Here is a 14,240-nt window from a genome sequence, read left to right on the forward strand (position 1 = left end):
TACGAAAATACGTTACGCCGTCCTAGGCCCCTGGGTGGGGCCCGACTAGTAACCAATGCCAAATCCGGCGAAACAACTGGCCGCTGTGTTACAATTGTATAACAATAATAACAACAATTATTATTATTATTATTATTATTATTATTATTATTATTATTATTATTATTATTATTCTCCAAGCCTTGGGGGCATCCTGGTTTAGAAAGGACAATCCAGCAGGTTGTGTGAGTAGAAGTTCTCCTTTGTCCTTCTTATATACACTGAAGATCAAAACACTAATAAATGCAAACAAATGTAGATAGGTAGGTAGGTCAGTAGATAGATGAATGGATGGATGGATAGATGGATGGATGGATGGATGGATGGATGGATAGATAGATAGATATAGATAGATACTGTAGATAGTTAGATGATAGATAGATAGATAGATAGATAGATAGATAGATGATAGATAGATAGATAGATAGACAGACAGACAGACAGACAGACAGACAATATATAGATGATAGATAGATAAATAGGTAGGTAGGTAGGTAGGTAGGTAGGTAGATAGATAGATGATAGATAGATAGATAGATAGATAGATAGATAGATAGATAGATGATAGATAGATAGATAGATAGATAGATAGATAGATAGACAGACAGACAGTATATAGATGATAGCTAGATAGCTAGATAGATTGATTGATTGATAGATAGACAGACAGTATATAGATGATAGATAGATAGATAGATAGATAGATAGATAGACAGACAGACAGACAGACAGACAATATATAGATGATAGATAGATAAATAGGTAGGTAGGTAGGTAGGTAGGTAGGTAGATAGATAGATAGATAGATAGATAGATGATAGATAGATAGATAGATAGATAGATAGATAGATGATAGATAGATAGACAGACAGACAGACAGACAATATATAGATGATAGCTAGCTAGCTAGATAGATTGATTGATAGATAGACAGACAGACAGTATATAGATGATAGATAGATAGATAGATAGATAGATAGATAGATAGACAGACAGACAGACAGACAATATATAGATGATAGATAGATAGATAAATAGGTAGGTAGGTAGGTAGGTAGGTAGGTAGGTAGATAGATAGATAGATAGATAGATAGATAGATAGATAGATAGATAGATAGACAGACAGACAGACAGACAGGCAGACAGTATATAAATGATAGCTAGCTAGCTAGCTAGCTAGCTAGACAGACAGACAGACAGACAGACAGACAACATATAGATGATAGCTAGATTGATTGATAGATTGATAGATAGACAGACAGTATATAGATGATTGATAGATAGATAGATAGATAGATAGATAGATAGATAGATAGATGATAGATAGATGATAGATGATAGATAGATAGATAGATGATAGATAGATAGATAGATAGATAGATAGATAGATAGATAGATAGATAGATAGATAGATAGAGAGATAGATAGATAGATAGATAGATAGATAGATATTAGGCATTTTCAGAGCTGCTGAAAAGTGACACCATCTTTTTCTCTCTAATGACAATTTAGACCGATGGTTGTTCACCCCACTGATTCCCTTTAAATAACCTTTGTGGCTATGGATCATGGCCATGCACCACCAAGCCTTAATATTTAAATCATAATATTTCTTCCAGCCTTCGCAACCTCCCTTTTGAGGACATCACAGCTCCTCCCGGGACCACGAGTTGAAAACCAGCATTTTAGACTATTTGTTCTGACCGAGGCTTCACAAAATCACGAAGCAGACTCCTCGTCCCTGCAAAACCCTTTCTTATTAAGCTAACGTGGATTCCTCTCATTCACATAGTGGGTGGTGCCACTATGATAAATATGAATTGTATGTTGCTTCAGAATAATTATTGTGACATAGAATAACATTCAAAAAAGATACGTTGAGGTGAGAAAAACTACAGCTGTCCTTGCTGGGGAGAATGCCTGGGATAAAAATGAACATCTTCTCAAGATTGATGGTTTTGTTTTGAAATGATGCTTGTTTTGAGAACCGATGCACCATTTATTGAGTGACGGATGAATAGTATCGGAGGTTGTATGGTGAGTGGAAAAACACCCCACAAGTTAAATATAAGGTGTTGCCAGATGCAAATGGAAAAACAGGGTTGGGTTCTTATGACCTGAAGTTGTTTTGCACCTGGTATGGATTGAAGTTCTACCTGCTTTTGATGTGCATGGCTTATAATTTTTGTCTTCATCCTACTGACGTTGACTTTGTTTAATGTTTAATGAAAAGAAGGACTAGAGGGGGGACATGATAGCAGTCTTCCAATATCTCAGGGGCTGCCACCAAGGAGAGAGGGTCAACCTATTCTCCAAAGCACCTGAGTGTAGAACAAGAAGCAACGGATGGAAACTAACGAAGGAGAGAAGCAACTTAGAACTATGGAGAAATTTCCTGACGGTGAGAACAATTAACCAGTGGGACAGCTGGCCTTCAGAAGTTGTGCATGCTCTAACAACTGGAGGGTTTTAAGAAGACACTGGACAAGCATTTGTCTGAAATGGTTTAGGGCCGTGATGGAAAACTTACGTGCCCAAAGTGGTACCCAAAGCCATGTTGCCCGGCACGCGTGGCCTTGCCTGTTTGTCTTCTGGGTTTCTGGCATGCATGCCTGTGTGATGATCAGCTGTCCTTCACGCATGGGGCAGTCCTGGAAACCGATGTGCACATGCGTGCAGGCCAGCTGATTGCCAGGTGTGCTTGTGCACCAGAGCCTGGAAGTTCGGCTTTTCTGGAGCGCAATCCCTTTGTGCACGGGGCAGTGCTGAAAACCGGTCTGCATATGCATGCCAGTCAGCATATTGTTGGGCACACATGTGTGCTAGAACCTGGAAGTTTAGCTTTTCTGGAGAGCGGCCCTGACAAGCGTGTTTGCACCCATGTGATGTTTCCACGCGACCTTTTTGGCACTTGGTGTCAAAAAGGTTCACCATCACTGGTTTAGGGTTTCCTGTTTTAACAGGAAGTTGGGTGAGAAGACCTCAAAGGTCCCTTCCAACTCTGTTTTTCTCTTAAAGTGGAATTTCTTTATTTATCTTCCATCTATTTATCTCTTGGAAACATCTTTCTGTAAACAACATGGGAGGATCCTCGCTTTTTTTTTTTTAAAAAAAAGAAAGAACACCTGAACATTTGTTCCATAGAATTGTTTTATTTATGTGCCAGTTCGTGCAACTTTTGACCGATCGGTTCAGCAATTAGCAAGCTCTTACTGACACAGTGGATCTACGAAGAGTTTTTTTTAAAAAAAATTTAATAGCTCCCGCTGCCTTAAGAAAGTTCAAAACATTCTTAAAGATCCATCTCATCCTTGGCACCTTTTTTTTTAAACTATTACCATCTGGCAGATGGTACAGGATAATAAAAACAAGGACAAATAGGTTGGAGAACAGCTTCTATCCCAGGGCAGTAACCATATTGGATTCCATGGTATAGTGCAATATCAGGTTTTCAATTTCAATTATATAGAAAATGAAGGATGTATGTGTTTTTGTTTTTATTGTTATAATGTATACTGAAGATGGCATTTAATTTCATTGTACAAGATGCAATGACAATAAAATAAACTAAACTAAACTCCTCCAGCAATGGTTAACCTATAACTTGTCCTGAACTATGACTCCCAGCACCCTTCAGCACCAGCCATTTTGGCTAGAGCAGTTGAGAATTGTAGTTTCTCAACCTGTTCTGACCCCCACTTCTCTGTCCAGGAACGAAAACCAAAAGCAAATGTAAATAAGAATACTTTTAATCAATCCAGACTCTCGTTGGCTGCAAGCCCAAAATAAACAAAGAGATATGCACTCTGGCAGTAGGTCTTACAAACCTAGGCAACGCAAACAAACTCTCACAGCAAACCACTTCTCCAAGTTGGTTTCTCTGGATCGTGAACGTTGACTCCTGCAAACAGGGCGTGGCACAAACAGTCTCTTTTATAATTTATTTATTTATTTGTCTTGTATGCCGCCCACTCCCGAAGGACTCCGGGGGGCTCACATTAAACAAGGGGAGGGGGATAAATAGACAAAATAACACTTTAAAAATGTGCAACATTCACATTTTCCGTGGGGCTGGATATTTCACAAGCCCCCCGGCCTGCTGGAGCAGCCAGGACTTGGTGGCTTTGCGGAAGGCTGGGAGGGTAGTAAGGGTCCGGATCTCCACGGGGAGATCATTCCAGAGGGCTGGAGCTGCAACAGAGAAGGCTCTCCCCCGGGGAGACGCCAGCCGACATTGGCTGGCAGATGGAATACGGAGGAGACCTAACCTGTGAGATCTAATCGGTCTATGGGAGGTAATCGGCAGGAGGCAGTCTCTCAGGAGAGGATCTTAATAAGAATCAGCTAAGCGCAATCATCTCCTAATAATTACGCTGTTGTTCCTTCCGCCGAGTAGCCCTTCGACGGCGTGCATCCCGGAACAACTCACGAGTGTTTTCCTGAACACTCCTTCTGATCCAAGGTTCCGCCTCCACCTGGTGACCAACCAGGCTCTCCTCGCCCTGCTCGGAGTCGGCACCCTGTCCAGGGTCCTCCACCTCTTCCAGGGCTGACTCATAAGACCCCTCGCTGTCGGACTCTGGCGGCAGCTCCAACGGCTCCTGTCGGGCCACAACACAACCTCTGCAGGTTTTCAGTTCCAAATATTTCTTTTGCTGTGCCCTCCCCCAAACCCCCAAGAGACAAGACATCTAGCTTTGTTCACTGCGAAGGAAAAGGACCAGAGGAAGATTGAAAGGAGGCCAAAAGTCCCAGGCAACAAGGAGGGAATTGCAGGATTTCTTGTGGTGGAAAGCAAACACAACTGTTGTGTTCCTTGGCTTGGAGGGCTGCAAAGAGACTCTTAAAAATGGGAGCACTTGATTGCATATGAGGTCATGATTTTGCTTCTGGCTCCAGGGGTGTTCCAGATTTCAAACATTTCAGATTTACATAGTGCTGGAAAATTGGAACGTTCAGCCTGAACCTGCCTTTGTCCATTCATGGGAGGATTGGTAGATACTAAATTTAAAATATTGCAGAGTAATTTCCCTTTAAAGAGGCTTTCCAAAGGCACCGGGCTAGAAACCAGGATGTGGTGAGTTCTAGTCCTGCCTTAGTGAACTCTGGTGCCGCAGTGGTTAGAATGTAGCATTGCAGGCTAATTCTGCCGACTGCCAGCAGTTCGACTCTCACCTGCTCAAGGTTGACTCAGCTTTCCATCCTTCCAAGGTCGGTAAAGTTGTTGGGGGCAATAGGCTGACATTTGTAAACCGCTTAGTGAGTGCTGTGAAGCGGCATACAAGTCTAAGTGCTCGTTGTGGTCCGCGAGTGAAGCTGGCAGCAGATTCGGACAGTGAGGAGGTTGGGGAGGAAGATGGGCCAGTCCTGGAGTCTGGGGAAGGCTCTGACGAGGGCTCTGTGTCGGAGGCAGAGAGGGGGCCAGAGCCATATGCCAGTTATCAGCTGCCTGCAGAATCAGACATCAGTGGGGCAGACAAAGAGCTGGAGCCTGTTCCCAGTGTGCGAAAGAGGATGGAGTTTGCAGGAGATAATTAGTTCTCATAACTCTCTGAGACTCCTTGCCAAGTTTTGCAAATATCAGCCTGGTAGCTCTCCAAGCCAGATAAGGTCTGTGACTGTAAATCCTCCCTTGAAAGACTTTGCTGGATGTGAATGGTTCCGATAATCAGTCAAAATGCAGTCGTGATGGGCCAGTCCTGGAGTCTGGGGAAGGCTTTGACGAGGGCTCTGTGTCGGAGGCAGAGAGGAGACCAGAGCCGTCTGCCAGTTATCAGCTGCCTTCAGAGTCTAACATCAGTGAGCCAGACCAACAGCTGGAGTCTGTTCCCAGTGTGAGCATGCGCAGAGTTGCCAGATGAAGGGAACAGCTAAAGGACAGAGGTCAACTTGGGAGTAAGGTTACATGTGGACAATGAATGGCCCCTCCAAGAGGAAATAAAAGAGGAGCAAAAGGGGAGTGGAGTTTGCAGGAGACAATTAGTTCGTTTAATTGGCTCCTGACTCTCTGAGACTCCTTGCCAAGTTTTGCAGATATCGGCAGCTCTCCGAGACAGATAAGGTCTGTGACCATAAATCCTCCCTTGAAAGCCTTTACTGGATGTGAATGAGCAGAATTCACAGGAAATTAATAAAAGGGGGTTTTGTCGGGACAAAGAGCTGCTTCATGCTCTTGGGAAACCTAGGTCAGAACCGTGCGATTGCTATGGTACCCACCGCAGTACGTATGTTTGCTTGTAATTGTTTGTGTTGTGTCAATCCTACTTGAGACAGACCAAATCCCTGACCCTCAAACCCAAGAATAAATGGGGACTTGGAGCCGAATTTCCCTTGCTCCATCATCTTACTAACCACGATTGAACGTTGGCGGTAACTGTCCTCAAGAGTGGGGACAAGTAACTTGACTTATCATGGCTTGTCCTGCACCTGGTTTGTCTGGGTTTGCACAACCTGCTTATTCAAAATGGGAATAACTAGCTAACGACCCAACTTGCAAGGACCGAAGCAACTGGATTCATTCAATAAATCACAGTTAGTATGGCATGTAAACACAGCCACCGGTTGAAAGGGAAACAGGGTTGTGTGAATACGGGTTCACTGAGAAAAGGGCGACCGACAAAAGCGCGCCCGACGAAACCGCGGTGACAAAACCGTGAGTTATAAACCGCGCCGACGAATGAGTGCTGAAGTGCGCCGACAACAGCACACCGACAGAAGCGCGCTCTAAACCTAACCCTAACCCTGACCTTAACTTAAATCGAGCCTCTGTCGGCGCGCTGTTGTCGGCGCACTGTTGTCAACGCGTTGATGACGTCGCGGTTTTAGCGTCGCAGTTTTGTCGGCGCGCTTTTGTCGTGCGTGCATTTGTCGGTTCACAGTGAATACGGCATTTGCTTTGAAGTTAAATGATCTAAGACTTGATTTCTGTAACAGGATGGGGAACTGCATTTCTTCTGCTATGTTTTGGCAGGACTTAGCTTAGGACTACTGTGCATTTATTCAATATATGTTGACAGAGAGAGTATTTAGCTCCTGCTCGGTTTGAGTCAAAAATTGCCAGTTTGTGCTCAGGTTAAACTTGGGTTATTTTTATGCCTCGCTCTTTTAGGCCACTGTGATGATGAAAGAGAGGGTGATATATGTATATATTTACTCACACCCCACTCCATGTTTGTGTCTGAGTTACTTATATTTTGGTTTAGGTTTATCGCTTATTAAATCTGCAGCTTGCTTATGCATTCTCTGTTTTCAGAAAAAGGCACCTACTTAGGTATGTAAAATGAGGGTTTTTCTTGGGACGGGACAGAATTTTGTGGCATTGGAAAAAATAGCAAGGTTGATTACCAACAAACTTAAATGGATTATATCCCCATCCTGATCGATGAAAATGATTATAATTTTTTCTTCCTAATGTTTTTTGGAAAGTGGAGGATCTGAGGCAAGACTAGAATTCATGAGCTCCTAGTGATTGGCTCAAGGTCACCCAGCCAGCATTCACGACTAAGGTGGAACTAGAATTCACAGCCTCCTACTGATTGGTTCAGAGGCACCCAGCCAGCTTTCATGCCTAAGGCTGGACTAGAATTCACAGCCTCCTAGTGATTGGTCTAGTCACCCAGCCAGCTTTCATGCCTAAGGCTGGACTAGAATTCACAGCCTCCTAGTGATTGGTCCAGTCACCCAGCCAGCATTCATGACTAAGGTGGAACTAGAATTCAGTGTCTCCTACTGATTGGTTCAGAGGCACCTAGCCAGCTTTCATGCCTAAGGCTGGACTAGAATTCACAGCCTCCTAGTGATTGGTCCAGTCACCCAGCCAGCATTCATGACTAAGGTGGAACTAGAATTCACAGTCTCCTACTGATTGGTTCAGAGGCACCCAGCCAGCTTTCATGCCTAAGGCTGGACTAGAATTCACAGCCTCCTAGTGATTGGTCCAGTCACCCAGCCAGCTTTCATGACTAAGGTGGAACTAGAATTCACAGTCTCCTACTGAATGGTCCAGAGTCACCCAGCCAGCTTTCATGCCTAAGGCTGGACTAGAATTCACAGCCTCCTAGTGATTGGTCCAGTCACCCAGCCAGCTTTCATGACTAAGGTGGAACTAGAATCCACAGTCTCCTACTGATTGGTTCAGAGGCACCCAGCCAGCTTTCATGCCTAAGGCTGGACTAGAATTCACAGCCTCCTACTGATTGGTCTAGTCACCCAGCCAGCTTTCATGCCTAAGGCTGGACTAGAATTCACAGCCTCCTAGTGATTGGTCCAGTCACCCAGCCAGCATTCATGACTAAGGTGGAACTAGAATTCACAGTCTCCTACTGATTGGTTCAGAGTCACCCAGCCAGCTTTCATGACTAAGGTGGAACTAGAATTCACAATTTCTTGGGTTTCTAGCCTGCTGCCTCTTCCACCAGACCAAACTGGCACTTTATCAATGAAGACTAATGTGAATATAAAATTGATCGCTCTTTAAGGTAAAGGTAAAGGTTCCCCTCGCACAGATGTGCTAGTCGTTCCCGACGCTAGGGGGCAGTGCTCATCTCTGTTTCAAAGCCGAAGAGCCAGCGCTGTCCGAAGACGTCTCCGTGGTCATGTGGCCGGCATGACTAAATGCCAAAGGCGCACAAAACACTGTTACCTTCCCACTAAAGGTGGTCCCCATTTTTCTCCTTGCATTTTTAACGTGCTTTCGAACTGCTAGGTTGGCAGAAGCCGGGACAAGTAACGGGAGCTCACTCCATTTTGTAGCACTAGGGATTCGAACCGCCAAACTTCCGACCTCTCTGTTCGAGCAGCTCAGCGTCTTAGCCACTGAGCCACCGCTCTTTAAGATGCCACCCTAGCGTTATGCGCACACAAGAGATTCGGAGAGGAACTAAAACCGGTTGGATTCAGGTGAGCTGCCAAACCGAATGTATGGAATAAACCTCGATTCGCAGGACTGACAGAATACACTCAGCCAAGGGTGTCCTCCGGATATATATGGCCGCTGCTAAGACTTTCTGATTTTGGAAGTCCCGCCTGCCTTCCTGAAGGATGCTGAAATTGGTGAAAGCTACACCATCAGAGCCTTTGATTTGTGTGACCCGTCAAAACCGCGGTCCACTAAAGCGCGCCCGATCAAAGCGCGTACGTGACGTCATCAGCAGCGCGACAAATAAAATTAAAAATAAATTAAATTAAAATTAAAATAAAATTAAAGCAAGCCGATTCACATAAAGGTAAGGGTTAGGTTTAGGTTTAGGGTTAGGTTAAGGGTTAGGTTTAGGGTTACGTTAAGCGTTAGGGTTAGGTTTAGGGTTAGGTTAAGGGTTAGCGTTAGGTTTAGCGTTAGATTAAGGGTTAGGTTAAGGGTTAGGCTTAGAGTTAGGTTTAGGGTTAGGTTTGGGGGGGTTAGGGTAAGGTTTTCGTGTTAATTTTAAATTTAGCGCTCACAGCGTGCCGTTTTCGTCACGCTGTGATGACGTCACGTACGCGCTTTCGTCGAGCGCGCTTTAGTCTACCGCAGATTTGTGGTGGAACCTTGATTTGTTTCTTCAAAGCACAATCGATTCGCACAATGCTCTACCAAACCCATTGCGACTTAGCAGGAAGCACATATGCATACACCCTCTTAGCAAGGAACGATGCCTTTTTTTGGGGGGGGGGAGCGCAATTGTATTGGTTGTTTGTACTCTCTTTGTACAAAAGGGAGTAAAAAAAAAAAGGAGATCCAGAACTATGACAAAGGATTGATACAATCCTAACTAGGTCATTCGACTGGCGCTTGTGACAGCAGGGAAGGTGTACGTTGCACCGGGATTTGTGTAAATCTCTGTATTTGTGCGCCTGTGACAAAAGCTTTTTAAGCGGTCTGCAGCAACCTGTCAGGCCAATGGAAGAAGAATTGGAACGGAAGGGGCCCTTAGTAAGAACTTATGAACTTACCAGGAGTTCAGGTTCTACCTTAAGCAGGAAAGCCAGCTGGGTGACTTTGAATGTTGAATGTTTGAATGTTTATTTTATTTATATGCCGCCCTTTTCCCCCCGAAGGGGACTCAGGGCGGCTCACAACTCAAACCAGGGAAGGGGGGATACAAACAAAAATTAAAAACGACACAAAACAATACGTAATTTAAAACACACAACAGTCATACCAATTCGAGACGGGGGCAACGGTTCTTTAGCCCCAGGCCTGTCGGAACAGCCAGGTTTTAAGGGCTTTGCGGAAGGCCTGGAGGGTGGTGAGGGTTCGAATCTCCACGGGGAGCTCGTTCCAGAGGGTCGGAGCAGCCACAGAGAAGGCTCTCCTCCGGGTAGTCGCCAGTCGGCACTGGCCGGCGGATGGAATTCGGAGGAGGCCTAGTCTGTGGGATCTAATCGGTCTGGTGGAGGTGATTGGCAGCCGGCGGTCTCTCAAGTACCCAGGTACTTGAGAGACCGTCTGTCTTTGTCTGTCTCCCTCTCTGTCTCTCTGTCTGTCTGTCTCTCTCTCTCTCTCACACGATGACCCAATAAGGCACAGATGATCTAGTTTATCTGATAAAAGGTAAAGATTTCCCTTTGTCCAGTGGTATCCAATTCTAGGGGATGGTGCTCATCTCTGTTTCTTGGCCAAGGAAGTCGATGTTCTCTGAAGACACTTTTCTCTGGTCATGTGACCAGCATGACCATACTTCAAGGTGCAGGGAACACTGTTACTTTCCCACTGAAGTGGTACCTATTTATCTACTCTCACTTGCATGCTTTCGAACTGCTAGGTGGGCAGGCTGTCAGCTTTCCAGTTGACAAGCTCAGTGTTTGTCTCGATCTGTCTGTCTGTCTGTCTCTCTCAAATAGTTCTATTGTCATTTTATCCAATCAATGCCGGTTGCCAAGTGCTTGAATTTTCTTCTTGTGACTTTGGAGATGTTGCGATGGTTGCAAGTGGTTGTAAACCCCTTTATTTCAAGGCTACTGTAACTCTGATCATCACTAAATGAATGGTTGTTGAGGACTTACCTGTACAGTGATGCTAGACCAGGGGTCGGCAACCTTAAATACTCAAAGAGCCACAAAGATCCTAACCGGAAGCCCCCCCCCATTCAATTATGGAGTCAACCGGATGTCCGGTTCCCCCACCATAGAGTCTCCTCCTAGCGTTGCGTCCTTTTTCCTCTACCTGTCCTAACCAAAAGCCCTATCAGTTGTGGAGCCGACCAGCCACAGGGAGCCGCAGCAGAGGGATAAAAGAGCCATGTGCGGCTCCAGAGCCACAGGTTGCCGAACCCCTGTGCTAGACCTACAGTTTTCTGGTCCTGCATATTCAGCTAAGCTGTAATCTGATTTCTTTGTTTGGTGCCTTGGATAAATCCAACTTAGTTGTAAACCATGGTTTATCCAGCCTGAATCTAATCAAGGTGAATGTCATGCTGCAAAGGAACGACTTAGCCTTACCCGCCAGCCCAACCCTCGTGATTTATAAACCCTGGGATAGAGTTCAAGTCCCAGAGTTAGAAGCCATGATATTGGAAAATTTTAGACCCAGGGTTTTGTCTTACAAACTCTGCATGCTTTCAAGGAACCGGGACTCTACATATTTTGGAAGTCTAGAGAATTTTCCCCTTTCTCCAAATATACAGTATAAAGAACCCAAACTGGATTACAGGAGTAGCCATGCCCAGCTACGTGAACTGGGCATGGCTAGACTAGTGAAGAGAAGCACCAGGGGAGACAGGATAGCAGTATTCCAATATTTGAGGGGCTGCCCCAGAGAGGAAAGGGGTCAAGCTATTTTCCAAACCACCTGAAGGCCAGACAAGGAAGAATGGATGGAAACTGAACAAGGAGAGATTTAACCTGGAAATAAGAACAGGGAGAACAATCAACCCATGGGAACAGAAGTTGCCTTCGGAAGTTGTGGGAGTTTCATTACTGGAGCCTTCCAAGAAGAGACTGGACTGCCATCTATCAGGGTCTCCTGCTTGGCCAGGAGGGTGGGACTAGATGACCTCCAAGGCCCTTTCCAACTCTCTTAATCTGTTAAAAATCTGCCAGGGAAGCCCGAAGAGGCGGGCAAAGAGAGCGGAGAAGACGCATTCCCACGACCGCGCGCAGGATCCCTTTGCTTAGCCCTTGCGGGGTGCGCATGGCGAGGGGAGGGGAGTGGGGGCAAGTTTCCAAGCCAGCCCACCGGGCCAACCTTCGCTCGATCCCCACTTGCAGATGTGTGTGGTGGGGGGGGGGGGAGAAGAAGACGAAAAGGAGGAGAAAACCCCGCTGTCTCCAGCGCAGGCGGGCGGGCGGGCGGCGAGCCGGCGCGCCTGCTTCCCTGCCTCCCTCCTTCCCTGCCCGCCTGCTGCCTTCCTCCCTTCCTTCCTCCGTGGCTCTGGGTTCTGCTGCCTGCGCCTGGCTGGAAATGAAATACCTCAAAGCCGCCGCCGCTCCTTTTATTTCAGCAGGGCTGGGTGGCTGCCGGTTTTTTTTTTTTTTTTTTGGAGACTCCAAAAAGCCCTTTCATGTGCCGCCCGCCTCCAATCGGCATCCAGAGGTTGCCTGCAAGTGGTCTAATCTCCATGAGGTGTCAATCACGGCCCCTGGTGCATGCAGGAAAGTCTTTCGTAACCGCCTCTCTCTTTGGGAAGGGAAGGGGGGAAAAGACCGGGGGGGGGGAGCGGAGGGAGAGAGAGAGAGAGAGAGAGAGAGAGAGAGAGAGAGAGAGAGAGAGAGAGATATTCGAATAGCAGGAGAGAGGAACAGAAAGAAGAGAGAGACTGGAGTGGCGAGAGAGGGAGAAAGAGCAGAGAGGGATAGAAAGAAGAGAGAAAGAGACTTGAGTGGTAGGAGAGAGAGTCGAATACTGTAGCAGGAGAGAGGAATAGAAAGGAGAGAGAGAAAGGCGAGTGTTAGTAGAGAGGGAGGGACAGAGGGAAAGAGAGAAGAGAGAGTGGCAGGAGAGAGAGGGGGGAAGGAAGAGAGAGTCGAATAGCAGGAGAGAGAGGGGGAGAGGGATAGAAAGAAAGAAGGGAGGGAGAGAGAGACGAGTCTTCGGAGAAAGGGAGGGACAGAAGGAAAGAAAGAAGAGAGAGAGAGACTGGAGTGGCAGAAGAGAGAGAGGGAAGGTAGAGAGAGAGAGTCGAATAGCAGGAGAGAGGGGGAGAGAGGAATAGAAAGAAGAGAGAGAGAGAGAGAGAGATACAGACGCGCAGCTGCTTCTGCTGTGCCGCCGCCTGTGCGCTCCGGTCTCCGTGCTGCTCCCGCCACCGCCGCCGGATAGAAGAAGCGGCCGCCGCTCGCCAGCCCTTCCCCAGCCCCTTCGCCTTCTTGCCCCCTCCTCGCGAGTAAGCCGCGGAGGGCGAGCAAAGCAGCACGTGGATTGCTAAAACGGGGCAAGAAAAAGGAGGAGAAGGAGAAGGAGCCGCCGGCTGCAAACCAGCTTCCCCGCTGCCTGACTTAGGGGGACCCCTCCCCCCCCTCTCTCCCCCAAATCGCCGGGGCGGAGGGAGCGAGAAGGCGGGACGCCCCCCCCCCCTCTAACCACCACCACCCCCAGCGCCGGCCGTAAACGCTCTCCAATGCCATCGCGGGCGCAGAGCCGGGCAGAGCGATGGGCAAACTTCACTCCAAGCATGGTGGGTGAGAGTTGCAAAGTTGCGGCGGGGAAGGGGGGGGGGGACAGGGTGGGCTGCGTGGGCCGGGGGTGGGTGGGTGGAAAAGCGGGGGCAGGGGGTGTCCCACGGCCGGACTGGAGGGCCTGCCGGGGAGATATGGGGCGGCGCGGGGGGGGGGAGGTGTCGCTGAACGAGTCCTGGAGAAACTAAGCCGCGGTTGAGATCTAACTATCGTTTTTTTCTCCTCCTTTTCCTTCTCCTTCTCCTCCTCTCCTTCTCCTCCTCTTTTCCTTCTCCTTCTCTTCTTTTTCTCCTTCTCTTCTTTTTCTCCTTCTTCTCCTTCTCCTTCTCCTCCTCTCCTTCTCCTCCTCTTTTCCTTCTTCTCTTCTTTTTCTCCTTTTCTTTTTCTCCTTCTCTTCTTTTTCTCCTTCTTCTCCTTCTCCTCCTCTCCTTCTCCTCCTCTTTTCCTTCTCCTTCTCTTCTTTTTCTCCTTCTTCTCCTTCTCCTTCTCCTCCTCTCCTTCTCCTCCTCTTTTCCTTCTTCTCTTCTTTTTCTCCTTTTCTTTTTCTCCTTCTCTTCTTTTTCTCCTTCTTCTCCTTCTCCTCCTCTCCTTCTCCTCCTCTTTTCCTT

General features: G+C 46.9%; 1 protein-coding gene across 1 annotated transcript in view; it reads left to right on the plus strand.

Moving 5' to 3' along the window:
* Positions 1-13,128: 13,128 nt before the first annotated feature.
* NKD1 (NKD inhibitor of WNT signaling pathway 1) overlaps positions 13,129-14,240 on the plus strand; it is a 159,256-nt gene continuing 158,144 nt past the window's right edge. Inside the window, exon 1 of the mRNA XM_032231142.1 lies at positions 13,129-13,631. Within this exon, the coding sequence (XP_032087033.1) occupies positions 13,607-13,631 (25 nt within the window). The 5' untranslated portion in view covers positions 13,129-13,606. The remainder of the gene's footprint in view (positions 13,632-14,240) is intronic.

The sequence above is a fragment of the Thamnophis elegans genome, chromosome 14, assembly GCF_009769535.1.
Source record: "Thamnophis elegans isolate rThaEle1 chromosome 14, rThaEle1.pri, whole genome shotgun sequence".
In the NCBI taxonomy this organism is placed as follows: Eukaryota; Metazoa; Chordata; class Lepidosauria; order Squamata; family Colubridae; genus Thamnophis; species Thamnophis elegans.